General features: G+C 53.9%; 1 protein-coding gene across 12 annotated transcripts in view; it reads left to right on the top strand.

Moving 5' to 3' along the window:
* Positions 1-25852, top strand: part of SCN4A (sodium voltage-gated channel alpha subunit 4) — a 61293-nt gene that overhangs the window by 7254 nt on the left and 28187 nt on the right. For 8 of the 12 annotated variants that reach the window (XR_012514688.1, XM_074388845.1, XM_074388847.1 and 5 more), the window contains 7 exons: positions 68-3296; positions 19689-20354; positions 20442-20560; positions 20687-20776; positions 21046-21174; positions 21646-21737; positions 24681-25013. Coding sequence is in view for 11 of the 12 variants with exons in the window: in XM_074388845.1 (XP_074244946.1) it covers positions 20082-20354; positions 20442-20560; positions 20687-20776; positions 21046-21174; positions 21646-21737; positions 24681-25013 (1036 nt within the window). In the remaining variant the exon portion in view is untranslated. Of the gene's footprint in view, positions 1-67; positions 3297-4141; positions 5789-17735; positions 19084-19688; positions 20355-20441; positions 20561-20686; positions 20777-21045; positions 21175-21645; positions 21738-24680; positions 25014-25852 lie in introns of those variants that run through there. The other 4 variants (XM_074388842.1, XM_074388848.1, XM_074388849.1 and 1 more) reach the window with 4 other exon arrangements.

The following is a 25852-nucleotide window of genomic DNA, read 5'->3' as shown; positions in this document are numbered from 1 at the left end:
ACCCCGGCTCCTTCAGACACATTTAGAAATTCCCAAGACCAGAGAGATTGTCTTTCTTTTGTCTCAGGACATGTAACTTCCAGGGAAGGACTATGATTGGTCCAGCTTGCGTCATGTCCCCAGGTTTTGGATGTGCCACTATGGTCCACAGGATTGCCAGAGGTGGGTGCCATTCCCGTCCCTGTGTTAGGGGAGGAGGTCATCCTTTAAGCAGCAAGTCGAAAGATCACATATTTGGATGGAGTAGGGGAGGAGCCGTTCCCCAAAGGAAGGAGCCAAGAGAGGGAAGCATTCATTCCTCTTAGGCTGTGGAGAAAAAGCCGTATTTCACATACAGCGTTCCTTGTCCAATCATGCCCATCCCTAGTCCAAAGACACTTTGTGCAAATTAGAAAAATTATCCCCTTACCCTAGGCAGTTTGCTGCCATCTTTCAGAACGTCATCATCTTAAGCATACTACTCTACAATGCTTGCGATGTGCTTGGTGCCCAGAATTGTGTAGTGCGCAACCCATGCAACTGAACGAGGCAGTCCTGCCTGCTCATATGTGGCAATTCCCCTTCAGTTCTTCCAATCCCTCTTATAAAAAGGTCTTGCCCTGTAGAGCTTTGGGCAGTGGTGAGGTAGAAACCAAGAGGTAGAGCCATAAATGGGAATAACGGCAGCTCCCACCCCCTCTTCTCCCGTGCCCACAGACAGGAGCAGCGGCCAGGTAATCATCGGGGTGATGACCAGCGGCAAAGTGGACTGAAGCCACAGCAGGGCTGGGGGTGATGAGAGGGACCCTGAGGAGCAGCTTCAGGGAGACAGCATGGGAAGGAAATGGGAAAAAATATTTGCTTTTCCTCCAAACGCTGGAAGAAGCAGACGCTTCCCAAGAAGAGGGGGGGCTGGGCAGGTGCTTGGATGACATCAGCGATGAAACTCCAGCAAGAGGGAGCAGGTGTGTGTGACTGTAGTTGTGTGTGTGTGTGTGTGTGTGTGTGTGCTTTTGCTGTGGTGTGTGTACACACAGAGGGCACTCAGAGCCTTGTGTCTGTGCGATGTGGCATTTGTGTTGCTCAGGGCACAAGTGTGCCTGTGGGTACATGTGGGAGCCATGTGTATGTGCACGAGCCTGCTGTGTGGGTGCAAGTTTGTGTGTGTGTCTCTCCAGTGAGTGGAGCTGGAGGAAGAACCACGTGCAGGTGCCCCTCCCCTTGCCATGGGCTCTGTCCCAATAAACCCACTGTGAAGTTGAAAAAATCCTGAATGGGCCGGGTGCTGTGGCTCACACCTGCAATCCCAGCACTTTGGGAGGCCGAGGTGGGCAGACCACGTGAAGTCAGGAGTTTAAGCCTAGCCTGGCCAGCGTGGTGAAACGCTATGTCTACTATAAATACAAAATTAGCTGGGCGTGGTGGTACATGCCTGTAATCCCAGCTACTTGGGAGGCTGAGGCAGGAGAATCACTTGAACCCAGGAGGTGGAGGTTGCAGTGAGCCAAGATTTCGCCATTGCACTCTAGCCTGGGCAAAAAGAGTGAAACTCTGCTCAAAAACAAACAAAAGAAAAGAAAAGAAAAGAAAAAATTCTAAATGGAAGTCAGGATTCTCTGCATGGAGAACACCAGTGTCACACCTGGTTTAGGAACCAGCCCTGGGATGTGAGGCGAGTCCGCGGGGACCACAGGCCACAGCCAGAGCAGGCCAAGACGGTCGTGAGGCCTGGCAGAAACCTCTGGAACCACGAGCAGCCTGGCCCCCAGGAGGGGCTTGGCTAGCACTAAAGCTGTGTCCACAGGTCTGGGCAGAGCTGCTGTGGGGACAAGGAAGGGCAGCCTCTCCCCAGGCCTCCCTATGCTTCCGTCAAAGGCCGCTCTGACCTGGGCTCAGCTCACTCGGGGCACGGGGCAGCTGCCGGAGCTCTGGGCTGCCAGGAAAGATGGTAGTACAGGACTGCCAAAGCTGATGGATTTGGGAGAACCAGGGCTCAGGGACAGGGCTCCTCTGGGGCTTCTCCAGCCTGTAGCTGGAGGCACTTCAGGGGGCACTTCACAGCGGCTCCACCAGGGGTCACCAGAGCTCCAGAGTGGAGGGGCGAGGCGGGGGTCCATCATCCTGGCCCCCAGCACAGTCCTCCCTCAGCCAGGGACAGATGTCCAGCCAGGGGGTTGGTAGCGGGGGTGGAGAAGGAACCTTGAGACGCCTGTGTGGTCCAGCTAAACAGCCGGAGGAGGGGGTGTGCGTGCACGTGTGTGTGGTGTGTGATATGAGTGTTGAGTGTACAGATGGGCATACGCTTGGCGCACATCTAGTGACCGTGTAGGTGGCACTTAGTCCATGTGAACGGGAGCATAAGTTACATTGTGAAAATCCATAAACGCACAGGCACGGCTGTGGGGGTGTGTGTGTGGCTGTGGCTGTGTGTGCGTGTGTGGCTGTGGCTGTGGCTGTGGGTGGGTGTGTATGTGTGTGGCTGTGGGGGTGTGTGTGTGGCTTTAACCATGGGTATTTGTGTGGTTGTAGTTGTGGGTATGTGTGCGTGTGCATGTGCTGTAGTGTGTGTACACATAGATAGGCACTCAGTCAGAGTCTTGTGTTTGTGCGATGTGGCATTTGTGCTGCTCAGGGTGCAAGTGTGCCTGGGCACATATAGAAGCCATGTGTATGTGCAGAAGCCTGCTGTGCTGGTACGAGTGTGTTTGTGTGTGTGTGTTTGTGTTTGTGAGCTGGATTGTGTGTGGTAATGGGTGTAACAGCAGAGGAGGCATTCGTGAACATACGAAGGGTGATTTGCACGTGGCTGAGCCTGCGGGAACACAGCTTTTGTGTGGGTGCGTCCGTGAGTGTGCACTCACGTGACTGTGTGAGTGTGAGCCAGCGCGTGCCTCAGGAGTGCTTCTGGAAGTCAGTGTGAATGGAGATTCGAATGTGAGTTGAGCCTCTGTAAACTGTCAAGGTTGGGAAAGGAACCGCCTATGTGGCTCATACGTGTGCACCCATGAGTGAGTGTGCGTGTGCCCGAGTGGATGAGTGCGTGTGCCCGGGAGTCTGTCACTCCTAGGGCAGCGAGGCCCGGAACCCAGGCGGTCACCGGCTGAGCCCAGAGCACACCCGGCGAGGGAAGTGTGGCCGAGGCTCCCACCTGAAGATCGGCCCAGTCCTCAGGTTTCACTCATGACCCTGTGACATCAGCAGCAGCAGCTGTCCTCGCCGGCCCGGCCCCCCAGCCAAGTCCCCCAGAGTTCCAGCCCCAGCCCGAGGTGGGCACGGCGCTCTGGGCTTGTCAGCAACCGCTCTGCTCCTGTCCAATAGTGAGTACTGCACCCCCACACCCGCCCCGGGCCGGGTACCCCGAGGGGCAGGCCACCCCAAGGGGCCGGGCTCTCTGGCCCCAACCCCAGCCTGGCTCCAAGAAAGTCACCAGTTTGTTCTGGGTACTGCTGACAGCCTGCCACACGGGGCTCTGTGGCCCAAGCCGGCTCTGTCCCACGGCCCTTGCCGAATCTTCTGGTGCCTGGACCCTCTCTCCGGCCCCAGACTTGCCTCTCTCTGTCCTGTCATCTGTTCCCTCTGCCCCTGCCTGGTGAGCTGTCCCTGTCCTCAGCAAAGTTCCTTGTTCTGGTCACAAACAGCCCACGGGCTAAGGCTTGGCTCTGGAGAAGCCGGGGTGACCCAAGGGACACAGAACAGGGCTGTAGTTTCTTTAGGAGAGGGAGAGCGAGGAGCTGAAAACAGTGACTTTGCTTGGCCTGTTTGCGCGGCTCAGAGGCTGGGTTTCGGCGGGTGGAGGGGAGGAGAGGGCAGGAGGCTGGGGTGGGGGGTGCCGGCTGGCGGCTCCTTTGCTCTGCTGAGAACAGGAATCTGCGAGATGCCAGCAGAGGACACATCCCAGGCTCTGCCCACGTCCCCGCCCCTCCCCCAGCCCACCCAGCATGGCTGGGCTGTTTTCCTAGAGAAGTCGAGAGTGCTGAGCCCTGCTGGGAAGGCGAGGGAGACATGGGCACAGGAGCAGAAAGCCCAGCTTGTTGGGAAGAATATGGGAGCACGGCACAAAGGGGACTCTGAAGGAGTCTGGGGGGGTCTTAGGAGGAGACGCAGGGCCAGAGAGTGGGGTCGGGGGGTCAGGGCTGGGACAGATCACATCCCCCTCCCGCCCTCCCTCCCTGCTGGGGTGGGCCATGGCTGGTGGAGAAGGCAGAGTGGCCTGAGCGGAGCTGGGGGAACGTAGTTTGGAGGCAGGGAGGGCTGGTTCTACCAAGACCCTCTAGATTCTTCCGGGTCACCCCCAAGTGCCCTGCCCATGGCCAGTGGCCTCCCTCTGTGTGGCAGTGATGTGGGCAGCTATGGTCACTGTGCTAGCATTTGGAGCCGTTGTCACCTGTGCAGGACCAAGTAAATAGATGCAAGGGCCTTGGAAGCTGTGTCAGACAGGGTGACTGAGCAAAGGTGAGCCTGGTAAGGGCCTGAACAGCCCCCTGGCCACACGTGCCCTGCCCCTGGGCTCCCCAGCAGCCCTCCCCATCTCCATCCCTGGCATCTCTCAAGGGATTGTGCTGGGATTCTGGCGGGCTTGGGGAAGGCCACAGAGGGTCCTTTCTAGGTGGCTCCCGTCCCAGCCTGGCCCTGCTCGTCATTTCTGGTTGGAAAGCAGCCTGGGGTGCGAGCTCAGCCTCTGGGGTCTCCTCCTCAGCTCAAGGCTGGCCTGAGTGTCAGCAGAGACCTGCTTCACTGGCTTTGGTTGCCAGGGTCTCTGCCGAAACCCCAGGCCAGGCCCAGGGAAGCCCCAAGTTTGATCTGAAGGCACGGGACTCCTCGTCAGGTGTTGGGGTGCTTCTGACAAGGTATCTGCCTCTGGGGGGCAACTCTGGCCATCAGGAAGGAGGACAGATCTGATGGGGGTGGGGACAGTACAGCTTCAGGGCCTGGGCGGGGTTCAGAGAAGGCTTCTTGGAGGAGGCAAAACCAGAGAGGCAGGAAGGGTTGGAACCTATAGAGAGGGTGGAAAGGCTCTCTCCAAAGGGAAAACTGGCCCGGAGTCCCCAGAGAACAGCTTGGGAGAAGGGAGGGGATGCTGGAGGAGGGTGTCAAGGACCATGAAGGGTCAGGCCCTCGACTCCTGTCACTTCCCTGGGGCGTGAAGCTTGTGTGAGTAGCCATGGCTCTGTCCACGGAGACCAAGGCCCCCACTCCCAGGGGAGGGAGCTGGCTGGTGCAGGTCGGGGTGGGGGCAGAGGGCAATGGGTCTCATGGGCAGTCCTATGTCTGGGGCAGGTGTGGGCTTCTGAGCAGTCTGGTGACTTCGGCAGGGGTCCCCAGCCCTGCTGTGGAAGGGACAGGCCAGGTCTCCCATGGCTCCACTGGAAGGTGCTCCTTGGGGTGGGGGATCCCAGGCTCCCTGCAGCGCCCCCGCCCCGGCCTTTCATGCGTACTGGCCCCCGTTCTGCCTCATCAGCAGCAGCTATTTTTATTCCCTGCAGTTTTCAGTCAACAGCCCTTGTTGGGGGGATGGGGCTGCCGGAGGAGAGAGAGGGGCTCAAGGAGGCCAGGGACAGTAGGGGTGGCGGGGAAGCCACAGAACCCCAGAAGGGTCGTCTGCCAGGAGCCCTCTTGTAAAAGGAAAGAGTGAAACCCCTATAGTTGCTGGCCCCCATTCTATTTTTGGACTGTACTGTGAAACCAGGCACCCCCACCTACCCCATAGGTGCTTGAAGGTCACGGTTCACCTCCTGATTAAGAGCCAGGGTTTCTTTCGAATGCCGAGGGCCAGGCTTCTGATCCCAGTTTACTGTATAAATACCAGCTGGTGAGTTACTTGTCTTCCCTGTGCCTCAATTTTCTCATCTCTCAAATGGGGGAGATCACAGGATCGGGGTGAGAAGTTAATGTGCTCATGGACATGTGAGGTGCCTCGAACAGTGCTTGGCATGTCATTGGCTCCACATACGTGTTCACCAGTATTACTGTGGCTATTGCCAGTCTGTGACCCCGACATAAAATGTCTCACCCTGGGTATATAAAAAGGAGAGAGTTACAAGAAGGCTTTGTCCAGCTCTGGGCACCCTTCGGAGCTACGGTTTGAGGGTGGACTTTTTTCCCTATCTGGTCTCCTTTTTTATTTATTTATTTTTTTGAGATGGAATCTCGCTCTGTCACCCAGACTGGAGTAAAGTGGTGCGACCTCAGCTCACTGCAACCTTTACTTCCTGAGTTCAAGTGATTGTCCTGTCTCAGCCTCCCAAGTAGCTGGGATTACAGGTGTCCACCACCATGCCCAGCGTTTTTTTGTTTGTTTGTTTGTTTTGAGACAGAGTCTCATTCTGTCTCCCAGGCTGGAGTGCAGTGGCGTGATTTTGGCTCACTGCAACCTCTGCCTCCCGTGTTCAAGCAATTCTCCTGCCTCAGCCTCCTGAGTAGCTGAGATTACAGGCATGTGGCCCCACGCCCAGCTAATTTTTGTATTTTTAGTAGAGACGGGGTTTCACCATGTTGGCCAGACTTGTCTCTAACTCCTGACCTCCAGTGATCCACCCACCTCAGCTGCCCAAGGTGCTGGGATTACAGGCTTGAGCCACCGACCCTGGCCGGGTGAGGGTCTTTCTATAAAGTGGACTGCAGAGACCCTTCCATGAGGGACTGTGGTTTGCAAATGTGGCGGTGATGGCTGTGACACCAGAGCAGCAGAGCAGGATACCTCCAGCCCACCTTTCAGTAAGTTCTGCTGTCAACGCTTAGCTTTTTGGAGGTTGGCAAGTTCTTGATCAGTCTTGCTTTGGAGAAGGATCTCCAAAGAGTAGCTGGGGAGGAAGCATCCCCAGAGTAGTCTCTGGGGTAGGACTTTCCCAGAGTGACCTGCAGGGCCCAGGTGCTGAAGGGGTCATGCCTGGGGTCATGGGAGCAGGGGAGCCATGTGTCAGCCTTTCTTTCCTCCAGGTTTCAGATTGTTGCTGAAAAGCCTCTCCTCTAGTGCTGGACTGTGCCCCAGCTCCCCTGCCTTAAGTCGGGAGGACTCGAAGCTCACCATCCCCGGCTGGAGGGAATGGATAGCCAGGTTGCCTGGAGTTCTGCAGGTCCAGGATCAGGTGTGAGCAAGCCTCTTGGCAGCCTCTCCGTGGATGCACAGCTTCGAGGAGCAGGCAGGAGAAGGGCGGCAGCTCTGTGTGCAGGGGCGACGTGTCCAAGGGCAGTGAGGTGGGCTTAGATGTGAGTGTAGAAGAGGATCAGACCTTTTAAAGAAGCCCCTAAGCAAATGCCCCATCCCCCAAACACCAGTTGATCAGTCTTGCTTTGGAGAAGGATCGCCAAAGAGTAGCTGGGGAGGAAGCATCCCCAGAGTAGTTTCTGGGGTGGAGGACTTTCCCAGAGTGAGCAGCAGGGCCAAACACCAGTTTGTTGGGAGGGCGTCTGCTTAGGGGCTGCTTAGTAAGGTCTGGTGCCAGGCATGGTGGTACACACCTGAGGTCCCAGCTACTTGAGAGGCTGAGGCAGGAGGATCAACTGAGCCCAGGAGTTTCAGTCCACCCTGGGCAATATGATGAGACCCTAACTTTAGAAAAGATTTTAAAAGAAAGATCGGAGCCAACAGAGGGCAGGAAGCCCTGCGCCTGAGTGGAACAAATTAGCCTCCCCACCCTTTTGAGCAGCTGGGAAATGACTCATAGAGGCAATGTGTGTGTGTGTGTGTGTGTGTGTGTGTGTGTGTGTGTGTGTGTGTGTGCTGGTGAGGGCATGAGCATGCATATAAGTAGGCCATGTGGGGGTCAGGGGATATATGAGGGTCAGTTGGTGCAAACTGACCTGTGGTTCTCTTCCCCCCACCGACCCCTCCCACACACAGCTCCCAGCACAAAAGCCCAGGAGGCCTGAGCATGACCCTGCCAGGGCCTGCCAGATGCCAACCCCAGCCCATACCTCTCAGGGGCTAACCCGGAGGACCTGGCCTGCCCTTCCATGGGGATAGATGGTCGAGGGTCGGGCCGGCCCGGCCCAGGGAGCAAACGGAGTGGGAGTTCAGCCTGGGCAGGCCCCCCGCTGAGGGAGGGCAGCTATGCTAAGCCCAGTTGGGGTGGAGGGAGGCTGAGTCTGTAGTAGCTCAGGGGCTGGCGTGGCATGAGAGAGAGCGGCATTCGAGTCCTGGCTCCACCGCTGGTTAGCTAGAATGACGAAAGTGAAGTCCTTGGGATGTGATAAGCTCCAAATGATGTCCGTGATAACTTTTCATCTAGAAATATTTCTTAAGCCTCCACCTCGTGGGCCTGTGCACGTCAGCACGACAGGTGATCGCATGGAAATTTGGGGGCCAGAGAAACCAGCCCCTCCCATGCTAAGGAAAGTCTTTCCTGGGCTAACTGAAGCTCAGAATTCCATGTCTTACAATACATTCTTTTAACTTAAGGCTCAGACTTGCGGGGAGAAACCCACTCTGGGACCTTGTGTCTAGGCTTCTGGGGCCAACAGATGAGCTGGGAAAAGTGGCTGGGAAGGGCCGCAGTGCATGAGACCCAAACAGCCTGTTTGTGGGCTTTTATTTCATGAGAACTGAGCCAGCCAGAAGCACTCTGGGTAGAGGAAAAGGGTCAGATTTGGGAGAGGAGGAAGAAAGTGGGGGGAAACTAACAAGTTAGCCAGGCATGGTGGCGCATGCCTGTAACCCCAGCACTCTGGGAGGCCCAGTCGGGCGGATCACTTGAGTGCAGGAGTTCAAGACCAGCCTGGCCAATAAAAATTAGCCGGCGTGGTGGCGAGTGCCTGTAATCCCAGCTACTTGGGAGGCTGAAGCAGAGAGAATTGCTTGAACCTGGGAGGCGGAAGTTACAGTGAACCGAGATTGTGCCACTGCACAAAAACAAAACACAAAACAAACTAACCAGTGTTCTTGGAGATCCCTGGAGATCGACAGGGAACAGGGCTGATCGTGAAAGGAGGGAATGCCTATACATCCTGAACAGGAAACCAACCACAGCATACAGTAGGTGTGAAATAAACATGGCCACCTCTGTTATTCTTATCTCTTGAGCAGAACAAGTTATCAGGCTGGATGAATCAGGAGCTTAAAACAGGGAGGCTTGTTCCGACCTAGTGAGTCGCCATGGAAAATGCAATCAGCTTTAGCCCACTCCTCACCCAGGAGCCCGCCCCCACATCACCCCAGTTGGTTTCCGGAACTCTCTGGGCCCCTGAGTGTCTGGAGGTTTCCGCCCGAGGCTCCTGGCTCCAGGCCTCCCTCCAAGGTCTCTCAGAGCAGATTTCCTCTGCAGAGTGTCAGGCCAGGAGGGGAGGGCCAGCTGGGGTGACTTCCTCTAGGGCCCTGCCTGCCAAGGCACAAGCCACTTTTCCTCCTCTCCAGGCCCTAAGTGCTGGCAGAGAAACAATACAGCTACCCACTTCCCGTCCCCACCCCTGGCCTGCTCCAGCTGAGAAAAAGTTGTGACTTGAGACTTCCAACCCAGGGAACATAGGGATGGATTTTTCACTCCTGGAGCTGGGCCATAGCAGGAACATAGGAATTTGGGAAGTAGGCCACCCGGATGCCCGGTGCTGTCTTTGGCCAGGACAAAGCAATCTCGTCTGTTTCAGACTCCCAGGAAGTTCCAAGTCTGACCCACTACTGCAGGTGAAGCTTGAGAGCGGAGGGTCCACTGGCCTCAGATGACACTGGATCATTTTGCTCCGAATCCATAGAGAAACAAAACAAGCTAGATCCTTGTGGGTGGCTAGCAGCTTTGTTGGAGATGAAGAGCATGCTTAGTTGGCAAGAGCGGAGGTGGCTGGTGCCTGAGCAAGGCCAGCAAGCAACCTGCCACCTCTGCATCTGGAAGGATGTGCCCTGGAGTTAATGGGGAAGGCAGTGAGGGGCAGATCACATTCATTCTCAGTCTCCTAAGAGAGTACCTGCATTAGTCTGTTAAAGACATACCCAGACTCGGCCATTTACAAAAGAAGTAAGTTTGTTGGCCTTACAGTTCCATGTGGTTGGGGAGGCCTCAACATCATGGCAGAAGGCAAGAAGGAGCAGGTCACATCTTATGTGGATGGCAGCAGGCAAAGAGAGAGGGAGACCTTATGCAAGGAAACTCACCATTTTTTAAACCATCAGATTTCATGAGACTTATTCGCTATCATGAGAACAGCACAGGAAAGACCCACCTCTGTGATTCAATTATCTCCCACTGGGGAGTTATGGGAGCTCTAAGATGATTTTTGGATGGGGACACAGAGCCAAACCATATCAGTACCTTACAGTGGCTCTTGTATCCTGCTGGCAGGAGCATGGCTGAGACCACTTGGCGGATTTCAGGCTGATGCCCTTCAGCTGGGTAGATTTCTGGATGTTTGAAGAACCCTTAACCAAAAGCGTAGTTGTCCCACGAGGGAAGGTTTTAGAAGGGTATAATGGGGATAGGGAGGGAGGTATGTCCTGAGCTTTGCCTGGTCAATAATTTGGGACAATCAGGATCAGAGACACACAGCTGTGAGGGATGGCCTTGAACTGGAGGAAAATCAAGATCCAGCCAACCTTCGGAGGACTGGAGGCGAAGAGGTGCAATGAGCAAAGGGAACTTAAGCAGAGGAAGATGTAAAATCCTGCAGCTGGATTTATATTAACCTTGCATCCTACAACCCTGCTGTAATCACGATTAGTTCTAGAAATTTTCATGTTGATTCTGATTTCGTACTTAGACAATCAGATCGTTTGTGAACAAAGATAGTTTTATTTCTTCCTTCCCAGTCAGAATACCTTTGATTTCCTTTTCTTGTCTTACTGCATTACTTAGGACTTCCAGGTCGATGCTGGAAAGCTGTGGTCACAGAGGACAGACTTGCCTTGTTTGTGATCTTAGTGGGAAAGCTTTGAGTTTCTCACCATTAAGAACAATATTAGGCCAGGCGTGGTAGCTCACACCTGTAATCCCAGCATTTTGGGAGGCCGAGGCGGGTGTATCATCTAAGGTCAGGAGTTTGAGACCAGCTTGACCAACAGAGTGAAATCCCATCTCTACTTAAAAAAAAAAAAAAAAAAAAAAAAATTAGCTGGGTGCATGCCTATAATCCCAGATACTTGGGAGGCTGAGGCAGGAGAATCACTTGAACCCAGGAGGCAGAGATTGCAACCAAGATTGTGCCATCACACTCTAAATAAAGCAACATTTGCGGTAGGTTTCCTGGTAAACACTCTTTGTTAACTTTAGGAGGTTTCCCTCTATTTCTAGTTTGCTGTAAGTTTTCATCATGAATGGGAGTTGCATTTTGTCAAACGCGTTTGCTGCATCTCTTGATATGATTATGTGATCTTTCTGCGTTAGCCTGTTGATATGACGGATTACATTAATTGATGTTTTTTGTGTGTGTGTGACAAGGTCTCACTCGGTCACTCAGGCTGGAGTGCTGTGGTGTGATCATGGCTCCCTGCAGCCTTGACCTCTTGGGCTAAGGTGATCCACCCACCTCAGCTTCCTGGTTAGCTGGGACTATAAGTAGGCACTACCAGGCACACCCAGCTAACTTTTGGTGCTTTTTGTAGAGATGAGGTTTCACCATGTTGTGCAGGTTGTTCTTGAACTGTGCTCAAGCAATCTGCCCGCCTCAGGCTCCCAAAGTGCTGGGATTACAGGCGTAAACCATGCATCCGGCCTGATTTTCAAATGTTGAACCTGCCTCACATACTTGAGATGAATTTCACTCGATCGTGGGTGTATGATTCTTTCCATACATTGTTGGATTCAAGTTGCTAATATTTTGTGAGATACACATGTGTTTAAAAGAGAAAAATCAATTGCACAGTGCATAAGCAGGGGAAGACCTAATGAGACCACAGCTGATGAGGAAAGACCTAGGGGTGACTGCAAACCCCACCTTGTGTTTGGGCTGTGGAAGAAGTGATGCCATCCTGGAATGAACGAACATAAAGGCTGTCCAGGCCAGGGAGAAAAGGCCTCTGTGGTCAGACTATATCTGGAATTGGGTGTTCCGATCTGGCTGCTCCACAGAGAGACAATGCCGGGCTGGACCCACTCCAGAGAAGAGCTGCCTCGCCCTCCCGCGTCCTCAGCCTCGGCTCCCTGCCCACAGACAGCTGGCCCCAGCCTGGCTCTCTGACTCCCGACCCCTCCTCCCCCACTCCATCCCTGTCTGTCACCACCTCCAGGCCTCCAGGATGGCCTGAATTTGCCCACCACTGCGTCCTCAACTTCCATCTGACGGAGGTTCCGTGGGACTTTTCACTTGTGAAACAGACTCCAGCCCTGGCTCCTGAGGAGCTGAGTTTGAGTCTTGGCCGAGCCTCTCATTTATCACTCTCTAAAATTATCTTATTTGCTTCCCTATTTACTGCCTGCCCCCTCCCTCTGGAATGCAAGCTCAGTGAGGACAGGGACTGTGCCACTGCTGCAGTCTGCCCTGGCACCCAGATCACAGCCCCGCACGTTGTAGCAGGTGCTCAGAAAATGCTTGTTGAATGAATCAATATGTGAGCTCTGGGTGGGTTCTGTTCCTCTTTGGGCCTTAGTTTCCCCATCTGCAAAATGAAGGAGTTGGACTTGTTACTCTCAAGTCCTTGTGACTCCAACATTCTTTTTTTTTTTTTTTTTTTTTTTTTGAGATGGAGTCTTGCTCTATCCTCTAGGCTGGAGTGCAGTGGCATGATCTCAGCTCACTGCAACCTCAGCCTCCTGGGTTCAAGCAATTCTCCTGCTTCAGCCTCCTGAGTAGCTGGAACTATAGGCACATGCCACCATACCAGGCTATTTTTTATATTTTTATTTTATTTTGAGACAGGGTCTTACTCTGTCACTCAGGGTGGTGTGCACTGGCACAATCATAGCCCACTGCAGCTCAAGCAGTTCTCCCACCCCAGCCTCCCAAGTAGCTGGGACCACAGGCACATACTACCATGCCTAGCTAGTTTGTTTCTATTTAGTAGAGATGGGGTCTCGCTGTGTTGCCCAGGCTGGTCTTGAACTCCTGAACTCAAGCAGTCCTCCTGCCTCAGCTTTCCAAAGTGCTGGGATTACAGATGTTAATTTAACATTCTTAAATTCACCGGGAGGAGGTTGCCTGGAGTCCCCCAGACCCTCAACTGCCACATCTCAGGGGATATCCGTGGGCAGAGGTGAGTGGAAGGAGAGCGGAGCCAGTCATCTTGGCCCATGTCACTCCTGCCTGTGGCCCAGGGAGCCACGTGGAGATTGGCCAGCACGTCACCTGCCTTATCTCCTAGAGCTTTGTCGGTGCTTTGTCCCTGCCAGGAAGCCACCATCCGCACATCCCAGATGCCCCTCCATGCCTCCACTGCTGCTGTTGAAACAACACAGCTCATGCCCTCTATTGTAGCTCTTTCCTCTATTCTGGAATGGGTGGGCCAGAGGACCACACATGCTGCCAATGATGGCACAACCCCAGCCCACCTGCCCCGTGAGGGGCTCTCCTAGGCTGCAGGTTGAAGTCCAGACCCTCAGGCCTGCAGCACGCCCTGGCCCAGCTGCCATCTTCCCTGCCCCCAAGCCCCTAAACAGCTTCTGTGCTACACAGGAGTCAGCTCCCTGCGTCCTGCCTCTGTCTTTGTTGCGGCTGTTCCCGCCCCCTGCGGGATTCCTTCCCCTCCATTTCCCTGTGTTCCTGACTCACTCATCCTTCCAGGCCCAGCTGAAAAGCCACGTCTTTCTGCCCCCTGCTTTCCTCCCCCTCATCCACCCAAACTCCCAAAGCACAGTCAACTCCCCTCCCTTACCTTCTCTTGTCAGTCACGTGTGACGTGCCCACCTCCGCCCTGACTGTCAGCTGTGGCCCCTTTCTGTCCTACTCATGCCCAGCTCGGCTTCCAGCCCACAAACAGAATGAACAAATGGGTGGATGGATGAATGAATGAACCAGCGAAACATATCAGAATCCACTGTGTCCCTGGAAATGTCCGTATCCAAGGCCCCATTTTCTTATTCATTCAACAGACACTTATTAAGTGCCTACTGTGTGCACAGTGTTAGGACTGGCCAGGGTGACACAGACAGACATAGTCACTGCTCTCTTGGTGTTTCAATCTAGTGAGGGCGACAGATAAATATGTAAGGCAAATAAGCAAGTGATTATAAATTATGATGAACGATGTCAAGGAAAATACAGGGGTCTATGAAGGGGCGTAAAGGAGAGGGAAAGCCCCTTGGAAGAGGGGACATTTGAGCTTAGCACAGGGGGATGAGAAGGAAAAACCACATGTAAGGGGAGAGGGAAGAGGGCCCTAGGGGGAGCAGGAGCTTGATGGAGGCCGAGTGCAGGAGCCAGCTCAGTGGTTAAGGAGCTGGAAGGAGGCCAGTGAGACTGGAGTAGAGAGACAAGCGGGGACAGATCAGGAGACAAAGGTGAGAGGTTCGATCACCAGGCCAGGGAGGCCACCAGGGTAAGTTTAGGTTTTACTCTAAATGCAATGAGAAATTACTGGAGATTTTTTTTTCTTTTTCATTTTGTATTATATTTTATTTTTTTGAGACAGAGTCTCACTCTGTCACCCAGGCTGGAGTGCAGTGGCACAGTCTTGGCTCACTGCAACCTCCGCCTCCCGAGTTCAAGCAATTCTCCTGCCTCAGCCTCCCAAGTAGCTGGGATCACAGGGGAGTGCCATTCCCCCTGGCTAATTTTTGTATTTTTAGTAGAGACAGGGTTTCACCATGTTGGTCAGCCTGGTCTCAAACTCCTGACCTCAGGTGATCCACCCACCTCGGCCTCCCAAAGTGCTGGGAGCCACCACGCAGGGCCTGAAGAATTTTAAAAGGAGAAAAAACATGACTAGTTTTCATTTTTCAAAGATCAATGACTATTTTAGGGGACTGATTCGGAGGGTGTGGGGGTAAAAGCAGGTAGCAGGAGACAGGCTATTGTAAGAGACTATTGTGGCATGAACCCGGGGAAATGGGAAAATGTCAGGTACAGGTGTATATTGGAGATGGTATTAATAGAACTTTGGACAGGCTGGACGTGGAAGGTGAAGGAAAAGAAGAATTCAGAGAGACATGCTAATTTTTCATTTGAGTACCCAGTGGCAGTGATGCCATTTCCTGGGTTGAAGGGTGGAACGGTGGAAAACGTAAGCGTCTGATCGCAGTCGGGAGGGTGTGGGCCATCCCGCTGGAGCCATCAGGGGCAGGTGAATATGTCAGCCTGGACTTCAAGGGAGATGTTTGTCACATTCCCATGACATTACTATTATTTTATTCATGAACTTATTATTTATTTTTAATTTTTAATTTTATTTGTTTTTAGAGACAGGATCTCTCTCTGTCACCCAGGCTGGAGTGCAGTGGCACAATCACAGCTCATTGCAGACTTCACTTCCTTGGGTTCAAGTGATCCTCCCACCTCAGCCTCCCGAATAGCTGAGACTATAGGCACACACCACTGCACCCAGCTAATTTTTATATTTTATTTTATTTTTTTTGAGACAGAGTCTTGCTCTATTGCCCAGGCTGGCTCAGTCTCAGCTCACTGCAACCTCCGACTCCCAGGTACAAACAATTTTCCTGCTGCAGCCAAGTAGCTGGGATTACAGGCACCCACCACCATGCTCAGCTAATTTTTGTATTTTTAGTAGAGACGGTGTTTCACTATGTTGGCCAGGCTGGTCTCGGACTCCTGACCTCATGATCCGCCCTCCTTGACCTCCCAAAGTGCTGGGATTACAGGCGTGAGCCGCTGTGCCCAGCCAATTAGTTTTTGTGGAGACAGGGTCTCACTATGTTGCCCAGGCTAGTCTCCAATTTCTAGGCTCAAACGATCCTCCCACCTTGGCCTCCCAAAGCGCTGGGATAACAGGCGTGAGCCACTGTGACCAGCCCCACGACATTATTTACATTCATAGGGATGATGCCACCCTCAACCAGCTTGAACCCTGAAAAACCTTAGAGATTGAGGAGAGAAACCAGGACAAGCAGAGGAAAGTGACAGGGAGCAGCCAGGGATGGGGAAGGGAAACAGTGGGCAGCTTCCACGGAGGCTGAGAGAATCAGGTGCTTCCAGAAGGGGGCTGGGCCAACTGCGCTGCATGCTTCTGAGGCTCTGGGAGCTGAGGACAGAAGTGTGTTCACTGGACTTGGCAGCAGGGAGGGTGTAAGTGACTTGACAAAAGTAGTTTCAGTTGAGGGGGAAAGGGAAGCCGGCTTGGAATGGATTGGAGAGAGAATGAAAGACAAGGAAGTCAAGACAGCTGGTGTAGACACTTTCCAAGAAGTTTTACTGTAAAGAGGAACAGAAAAATAGGGCCATCGATGCAGGGAGGTGTGGGGCCAGGAGGGCAGTTCGTCACCACTGCTGTTGTTTTTAAAGTCGGGGACACTAGAGCCTGTTCGCAGATGGGGAGAGGCTGATGGGCAGTAGAGAGAGGACACCTGGAGAGGTCTTTGGGAAGCAAGAGGGGCTGGGGCCCTAAGCCCCAGGAAAGCTGGACCCTTGCTTATTATTATTATTCTCACAGGATGCAGGATGAAGGGGTGGGATGGGAAGGTGGTTCTGTGGATTTGACAGTGTGCGGTGGCTCTTCCTTCCTCGGGGAAGACTGTCTGCTGGGAGGCTCTTGGGGGGGAGTGTGGAAGTTTGAGGGAAGAGAAGAAGGCGTGAAATCGTTGTTTTCAAAAGGTGACAAAGTGAGCCTACCGGAAAAATTCACACTCACAGGGCTGGCATACTTGAGGACAAACCCAGAGTATGTGACCATGACTTTAAGGTGAGCCCAGCCTGGTCATATCATTCCTCCAGCCACATTTCTCCAGCTCGGGGGCTGACTCCGGAAAAGCAGGGTGGGGGACATGCGGGTGAGGGGTTCCCCAGGAGGGTGTAATAGAAGAAGAGAGAACGCACCCTGGGAGCTGTGGAGGAGGGACTAGAACTGCGATCTTCTATGTGAGGCTAGATGAGGAGGGATGTGAAGTCAGAAGCGGTCGATGGTGAGGGAGAAAGGGCAGGGTCAAAGGACTGCAGGCACCCAAAGATTATGGCAACTAGGGCCCTGAGCCAGGAGCTGAAAAGGTGGACGGGGCAAGGGGAGAGCTTGAAGTGGTGATATCAGAGGAGATATGGTTTCTGGTTATGATTGAGGTTCAGGGTGTGCTTAAAGGAGAAAAGAGCTAAGGTGGAGTGTCCCCGCAATTCATTCACTCACTTATTCATTTGATAAACTTTAATTGAGCTGGTGACACAAACGAGGGGAGAGTTCCCACCCGACCAGGGTACCCAGGGAGGCCTTCCTGGAGGAGGCGCTTCTTGTGTGGGTTGAGTCGAGACAGATGAATGGAAGCTCTCCAGAGAGACAAAGAGGATGGGTGCTCTGGGAGGAGAGCAAAGGCACGGAGGTTAGAGCAGCGGGGTGGGAAACAGCTTGGCCCGTTTGGGAAAATGGAGGTAGCACAGCCAGAGGATGAGGTAGGGATCTGATCATGCAGGGCCTTGGGAGCCCTAGGGAGGGTTTAGGACTTACTCTTAAGCAGTGGGAAGCCATTGAAGATTTAAGCAGGGAGCAAAACTTGTTATTTTACAAATATTTATGATAGTCGAGGGGAGAACCTGGTAGGAGGTGGTTTTGGGGTTTTTTTTTTTGGTTTTTGAGACAGGGTTTCACTGTCACCCAGGCTGGAGTACAATGGCACCATCATGGCTCACTGCAGCCTCAAACTCCTGAGCTTAAGGGATCCTCCTACCTCCATAACTGGGACTGCAGGAACATGTCACCACTTGGGGAGTTTATTTGAACAGAGCAGGTGAGGGGTGGAGGGTGGGGAGGGCAGTGACACTGGGGAGGGAGCACCCGTAGGGCGTGGAACTGGCCAGATGTACCACCAAGATGCTTCGGGCAGCCACCAACCAAAGCCAGCTTCAACCAGTGGAACCAATGAGGACTTTCTTCCCCTTGCATTACAAAACAGCCAGACCTCAGGGATAATGGAGGGGTAGGAGAAGAGGAAATTAGGAGGAAGTGAACATTTTGAAGGGAGACGTGTGCACTGTGCAAAGAAAACAGGCTGCAGAACAGACCCCAGAGAAGAAGCATCTTCCAGGGGCAGGGAAGGGGCAGGTCCCAGAGCCAAGCTGGGCAAAGTGGCCGGTGATGTCCTGCTCCCAAGAAGAAAGGTGGTAAGCAGTGTGGGGCACTCAGGAGGGATGGCGAGGAAGAAAACACTGGATCTGGCCCCTGGGGCGCTCTGGTGACTCAGGTGAGAGTTGCTTCCTCGAGTGCTGGGGTTGGGAGCCAGACTGTGTCTGTGGGCTTTTGTGGCCCCACTCGGGCTCCTATAATGAAAATAGTGAGCAGTATCAGGACAGGAGGATCGTCACAGCAGGGACTGCGGACTGGGTGAGTGCACAGCAGCCCTGGGGTCCCTCCAAGGCCATCTGGCTGGTTGGCACCTTCTGTGTAGTGCCAAGCAGCGTGTAGGGGTGTATGTGGGGCAAGTGATGGGGAGGAAGGTGGCAAGGTATATGACAGGGCTGTGAGGTGCAACTGGGAAGGTCGGCATGAGGGGTGGCTCCAGGCCGGGTATTCGTGCGTGTGCCTGTGTGTGCAAGTGTGTGTGCACGTGCACGCCCTCGCTCACGATGGGGACCAATGAGCAGCTGAGGGCAGGGTCAGCAGGAATGAGCAGAGTCATCCGTGTGGAAACACGACTCCCTGGGTGCTATAGGGAGCAGCTGGAGAGCCAGGCACAGGGGCGTGTCCAGCCTTGCCCAATGGCTCTGGTCTCTTCCTGGCCGCCCTCCCCACCTGTTAAGCAAGCCTGAGAAGTGCCTGTGCTGAACAGGGTGGGGGCTCTGCTGCAGGCGTCAAGGCCCGCTGGGAGAGGGCCGTCCTAGGGTGTGGCTTTGGGGGTTTCCGGGGGTCTGTCCAGGTCCCTGTGGTGCAGGGCTGGCTCCAGGTCTGTCCATGTGGATCTCGCGGTGGCTGTGTGTGGCTGGGCTGCGGGGGTCTCTCTGCAACTGCCTGCTGATATGATCATTCCCCAGGGTCATTTGCAATAAGTGATCCCCCTTCCCTTCCACAGGGAACAGTCTCTGGAGGGCTGGGCAGAAGGGGAGATGGGCCAGGAGGGGCCCAGTCCATACAGTGCTCACAGGCATCAAAGGCTCCTGGTGGGTGCCCCTTCCCCCCATCCAGCTCGTACTGGGACCACCAGCCAAAAGCAGTCCCCAGGAGCTCTAGCCCTGCCCCCACCGTTGGAGTCATCCATTTCCTTGTCCCTGTGACCTTGTCCCTGTGTCCTTCTCTTCCATGTTAGCACCTGCAGTTCTCCAGACACAATGTTCCTCTCCCAGCTCACCCTGCCTGCCCAGGGGGCTCCATCCCCCAGGGCTGTGGGAGGCAACCGCCGGGAGTCCTCCTTCCCTCTCCCAGACCAACACCAAGTACCCCAAAGGTCAGGAAAGAGGAACCTACCCCACCCCCACCTTCCTTGTCCCTTCTCTCCAGGTCAGGGATGGCACACAGGCAGAGGTGCCCCTGGCAGACATCACTAATCAATCACAGCAACCTTTTTGCACAGAGCCTGGCTGCCCCTTCATGGTCTTCACCTGCATCTCCAGGTGGCCAATATCAGGATCTACATCAGCCCTCACGATGAAGTCCCTGTGTTAGTCCCACTTTAGTCTGACACCCCCTCCCCACCAGGCCCCTCATCCTGGCCCATTCAGAAGGCACCTAAGCACAGCCAGCTGTGGTTTTTTCTCTGTCCTCTTAGGCTGAAGTCACACAGTTTCAGGAGCTCGGGCCCAGAAGGCAGTCAAAGCACTGGGGCGTTGGCCCCACGTCCCAAGGCCACAGAGAATCTGGTTGGTTTGCCGTCAATCCTGGGGGCGGCCCCCATCACTGCTGGGAAGAGCGTGGTGTGGGGCCAGGGGTGATGCTCTGTGCCCAGCACCTGTGCAGCAGCAGTACCTGGGCTTTGCAGGCACATCTCCCAGTCCCAACAGAGCCTGCACGCCCACCTCCCCGGCTCGGCCGCTGGGCAGGCAGGAGGTGAGGAGCAGCTGGCCGGCCCAGGGAGGGGCAACTGCCCAGCACCCCGGGGCTGCCCACTGCAGCTGCCCCGGCTACCCGCCACCCTCCTGGTCTCTGAGCCCAGGATGCGAGGATGGCCAGACCATCTCTGCCCACCCTGGTGCCTCTGGGTCCTGAGTGCCTACGCCCCTTCACCCGGGAGTCCCTGGCAGCCATAGAACAGCGGGTGGTGGAGGAGGAGGCCCGGCTGCAGCGGAACAAGCAGATGGAGATTGAGGAGCCCGAACGGAAGCCTCGAAGTGACTTGGAGGCTGGCAAGAACCTGCCCATGATCTATGGAGACCCCCCGCCAGAGGCCATCGGCATCCCCCTGGAGGACCTGGATCCCTACTACTGCGACAAGAAGGTTCGGGCCTGGGAAGGCTCCCTCTGTCTGTCTGCGGTCCATCTGTCTGTCTGTCCCCAGGCCTCACATCCTCTCTCCTCACCTTAGACCTTCATCGTTCTCAACAAGGGCAAGGCCATCTTCCGCTTCTCCGCCACACCTGCTCTCTACATGCTGAGCCCCTTCAGCGTGATCAGGCGAGGGGCCATCAAGGTGCTCATCCACGCATATCCTGCCCGAGAAGGGAGAGGTGGGAGGGGTTAGGGATGGGTGAGATGGGGTGCTCTGGGCCAGGAGACCCGCCGTCACCTCCCCTCCTAGCTGCTTCGTCACTCTCCTTGACCCTGCCCCACGCTGTTCAGCATGTTCATCATGATCACCATCTTGACCAACTGCGTGTTCATGACCATGAGTGACCCGCCTCCTTGGTCCAAGAATGTGGAGTGAGTCTCCCCCATCCCTGAGCTCCCCGGCCCTGGGACACAGCCCGTCTCAGGTGTCTGCACCTCTGCGTGACACTGCTCTTGTCTTTCAGGGAGACACACTGTCACCGTGACCCTCATCCACACCTTGAACCCCCGGGGTGGCCACACTATCACTTGCTAGTGTCCTTAGCCGCTTGGGTGGCATATCTTATTTCTGGGGGTCTGTCGTTGCCACAGTCACCCCTGCCCGTGTGACGTGGCTGCCCCGGCCGGCCCTCTCCCCCCAGGTACACCTTCACAGGGATCTATACCTTTGAGTCCCTCATCAAGATACTGGCCCGAGGCTTCTGTGTCGATGACTTCACATTCCTCCGGGACCCCTGGAACTGGCTGGACTTCAGCGTCATCATGATGGCGTGAGCAGGGGCCCAAGGACATCCCGAGCCTGGGGCGGGTGAGGGGAGGGGCCAGGCCTCAAAGAGAGCAGCTGCCTGCGCTGAGGGCTGCAGGGGACATTGGTCAGTTGTGCAGATAGGGAGCTGCACAATTCTAAAAGCTGCCATTCTCAGGGTCTGGCTCAGAGCTCTCCTGATGGCCTCCCGATCGTCCCATGAATCAGCCCTGACCCACAGGCCCACAGGCCCTCACCTGCTAGGGGAGCCAGGCTGTCTTTACCATCCCCACTCTCCCACAGCAGAGCTCATGCACTGTCCTTCCCAACTCCTGGGCTCCCAGAGGAGCTTTGAGGGTGTCTTATCTGCCCCCAGACCCTGTGGAACCCCCAGCTTCTTGGGAATCCTCATTCCAGGCCTGGAGAAGCCCTGATTTCTGCCCTACCACCCACCCCAGGCTCTGACAGTCCCCACTCCCCTCCAACCCCCTCCCAGGTACCTGACAGAGTTTGTGGACTTGGGCAACATCTCAGCCCTGAGGACCTTCCGGGTGCTGCGGGCCCTCAAAACCATCACGGTCATCCCAGGTACTGGGGAGGTGCAGGGACCCTCTGCCTGAGCTGAGAGATGCCACCTCCATCCCGCCTCCGACCACACACCATGCACCTGACGGGAACCCGACTCAGGGTCACAACCCTCCCCGGCTGAGAACTCAGCAAAGCCTGGACACAGAGGGGCCCACATGGTCAGGGGGCAGAAGGGGTTCTATGTGAAAGAATGGCATTTGAGAGGCAGCGTAGCAAGGTGGTTAAGAGCACAGACTCAGCTGGTTCACACCTGTAATCCCAGCACTTTGGGAGGCCAAGGCAGGTGGACCAACTAAGTTTGAAACCAGCCTGGCCAACATGGCAAAATGCCGTCTCTGCTAAAAATACAAGTTAGCCTGGTGTGGAGGCGGGTGCCTGTAGTCCCAGCTACTCAGGAGGCTGAGGCAGAAGAATCACTTGAACCCAGGAGACAGAGGTTGCAGTGAGCTGAGATCACGACACTGCACTCCAGCCTGGGAAAAAGAATGAGATCCTGTCTCAAAAAAAGCCCGGGCGCGGTGGCTCACGCCTGTAATCCCAGCACTTTGGGAGGCCAAGGCGGGTGGATCACGAGGTCAAGAGATCGAGACCATCCTGGTCAACAAGGTGAAACCCCGTCTCTACTAAAAATACAAAAAAAGTTAGCTGGGCATGGTGGCGCAAGCCTGTGGTCCCAGCTACTCGGGAGGCTGAGGCAGGAGAATTGCCTGAACCCAGGAGGCGGAGGTTGCGGTGAGCCGAGATCGCGCCATTGCACTCCAGCCTGGGTAACAAGAGTAAAACTCCGTCTCAAAAAAAAAAAAAAAAAAAAAAAAAAAAAGCACAGATTCCGAAGCCTCGACTGCCTGGGTTCAGTTCTCGCCTCTAGCACTTCCTAACTTTGCCTTTGGGCAAATGCCTCACCCCGTCTGTGTCTCAGTTTTCTTATCCGTAGAATGTGGAGACTAATAATACCACTCCTTGGTTTGTTGTTAGGATTCAATGCTTTAATGTCAGTAAGGCCCTCATAGCCCTTGACCCATGGCTTGTGATATATATGTGTGTGCTCAATAAAATAAGCAGACCAAGCAGAGCAGAGAGAGACACAAAAGGACTCCGTGAGGGAAAGTCCCAGCCCTGAGAGCTCAGTTAGGAACACACCACGCACCTGCTGACAATAAGGCGAGGGCAATTCCAAAGTAATGCATCAACAAACTTGAAATTAATAGAATCTGATCATTCAAACCCACAAAAGACCATGTGAAAAAAACTGGAGATGGCCCAGTAAAGGAGAGAAAGAAAAAGGATCGAGATCAGGCTCTGGAAAGAGGGGAATTTGTTAAATCCCAATGCAAGAAAGTACCTGAGGCCAGGCGCGGTGGCTCACGTCTGTAATCCCAGAAGTTTGGGAGGTCAAGACGGGCAGATCACTTGAGGTCAGAAGTTCAAGACCATCCTGGTCAATATGATGAAAACCCATCTCTACTAAAAATACAAAAATTAGCTGAGTGTGGTGGCACCTGCCTATAATCCTAGCTACTTGGGAGGCTGAGGCAGGAGAATCGTTTGAACCCAGGAGGCAGAGGTTGCAGTGAGCCGAGATCACACCACTGCACTCCGGCCTGGGCGACAGAGTGAGACTCCACCTCAAAGTAAAAAAAATGAAATAAAGTACCTGAGCTCTTTTCTAGTCTAAATAAAGCTCTCTGACTATGGCCAAGGAAGGTGAGGCCCGGGAGAGGAAGTGCTTCCCAAATTCCATACTGCATGTTGGCCACTGAGTCAAGATGGCGTTGCCTTTCCTGTGTCAGCTGCTGGCGTCCTGGGGGCGCAAGAGGGCTTTTATAAGGAGTCTGCTAAGCATTTGTTTTCCATATCAAGATAAGAAAAGGAAATGAATTCATATTAAAGCAAGAGGCACTATGATTAGGCCCAAGAAGAAGTTATGGCTCTTGCACAGGTGATGGGAATCTGCCCCTGGGATTCTTCAGCATCGTTTATTCCTTTGTCTGTCCAAAGAATATAATGATGTTTCAGGGTCAGTCTAGCGCTTCTCAGAGTGAACCCTGCTGTTTCCTCAGGGGTTACTAAGAAAAGGAAAAGGGTTCTGTGGTCAAATATGTTAAGGAAATGTGGAATTAAAGTTTTTGTTTAATAGGCTGGGCAAGGTGGGTCATGTCTGTAATCCCAGCACTTGGGGTAGCCGCGGCAGGCTGATTATTTGAGACCAGGAGTTTGAGACTAGGCTGGCCAACACAGCAAAACTCTGTCCCTACAAAAATACAAAAAAATTAGTTGGGCGTGGTAGCATGCACCTGTAATTCCAGCTACTCAGGAGACTAAGGCAGGAGAATCACTTGAACCTGGGAGACGGAGGTTGCAGTGAGCCAAGATCGCACCACCGCACTCCAGCCTGGGTAACAGAATGAGACTCTCTCTCTAAATAAATAAATTAAATAAATAAGTTTTTATTTATTTTCGTTTTCGTTTAAATAAAGTTTTTGTTTATTTCTGCAGGGCTTTTCAGAGCCTTTGATAGGATAATCTACATAATGACTCTCCAAGAGCAGAATCTACGGCGCAGTTTTTCCCAAACATTATCAACCCCCCTTTTTAAGGGCACAGCATAGGAGATTAGTGTTCTATCGAACACCCTTTGAGAGTGCTAACCTAGTGACATGTAGTAAGCGCCTCTGTAGGCCTTGGTTTCCTCTAGAGGTCAGACAACAGCCCATCAGGTCGTTATAGTCCATTCTCCTAGTGGCTGAGCACCTGTGCCAATTGCAGGCTCCAGATGGAGGATGTGATCAGAGAAGGGTGGGGTTAATTTCAGAAGGCTTCGGGAAAGTAGTGGTGCTCAGTGAGTCAGGCCTTGGAGATGGAGTAGGAAAAAGCCGCTGGGGAGGGGTTCTGTTTTCACCCTGCACTGCACCCTGCCAATATCCTTGCCCTCTCTGCGGTCAGGGCTGAAGACGATCGTGGGGGCCCTGATCCAGTCTGTGAAAAAGCTGTCGGATGTGATGATCCTCACTGTCTTCTGCCTGAGCGTCTTTGCGCTGGTGGGACTGCAGCTCTTCATGGGAAACCTGAGGCAGAAGTGTGTGCGCTGGCCCCCGCCGTTCAACGACACCAACACCACATGGTACAGCAATGACTCGTGGTATGGTAACGACACATGGTATGGCGATGCGATGTGGCATGGCAATGACTCATGGTATGCCAATGACACGTGGAACAGCCATGCAAGCTGGGCCACCAATGATACCTTTGATTGGGACGCCTACATCAATGACGAAGGTAAGAATAGAGAGTGGACAGGCAAGGGGGAACCTAGCACAGCCTCTGCCCCTACTTCTTTTATTTTTTTGAGTTGGAGTCTTACTCGGTTGCCCAGGCTGGAGTGCAGTGGCGCCGTCTCGGCTGACTGCAACCTCCACCTCCCAGGTTCAAGCAATTCTCCTGCCTCTTCTTCCTGAGTAGCTGGGATTACAGACATGTGCCACCAGGCCCAGCTAATTTTTGTATTTTCTTTTTTTTTTTTTTTTTTTTTTTTGAGACGGAGTTTCGCTCTTGTTACCCAGGCTGGAGTGCAATGGCACGATCTTGGCTCACCGCAACCTCCGCCTCCTGGGTTCAGGCAATTCTCCTGCCTCAGCCTCCTGACTAGCTGGGATTACAGGCAAGCGCCACCATGCCCAGCTACTTTTTTGTGTTTTTAGTAGAGACGGGGTTTCACCATGTTGACCAGGATGGTCTCGATCTCTCGACCTCGTGATCCACCCGCCTCGGCCTCCCAAAGTGCTGGGATTACAGGCTTGAGCCACCGCGCCCGGCTTTGTATTTTCAATAGAGACAGGTTTTCACCCTGTTAGCCAGGCTGGTCTCAAACTCAGGTGATCTGCCCACCTCAACCTCCCAAAGTGCTGGGATTACAGGTGTAAGCCACTGCACCCAGCCCTGCCTCCACTTCTTATGAGACAAATAGGCCGGCAAAGACCTGAGCTTAAATCCAGAACTTGGTAGCCTGTGTCACTTCTGACAAGTCACTTGATCTCCCCAGCCCTCTGAATCCTCACCTATAAAATCAAGATAACTATCTTCCTCAAAGGGTTAGTGCAACAACAAATGGCAAACTG

Source organism: Saimiri boliviensis, chromosome 17, assembly GCF_048565385.1.
Source record: "Saimiri boliviensis isolate mSaiBol1 chromosome 17, mSaiBol1.pri, whole genome shotgun sequence".
Classification (NCBI taxonomy): domain Eukaryota; kingdom Metazoa; phylum Chordata; class Mammalia; order Primates; family Cebidae; genus Saimiri; species Saimiri boliviensis.
Note: the sequence above shows the minus strand (reverse complement) of the source record. Positions and strands in the feature narration are given on the sequence as shown.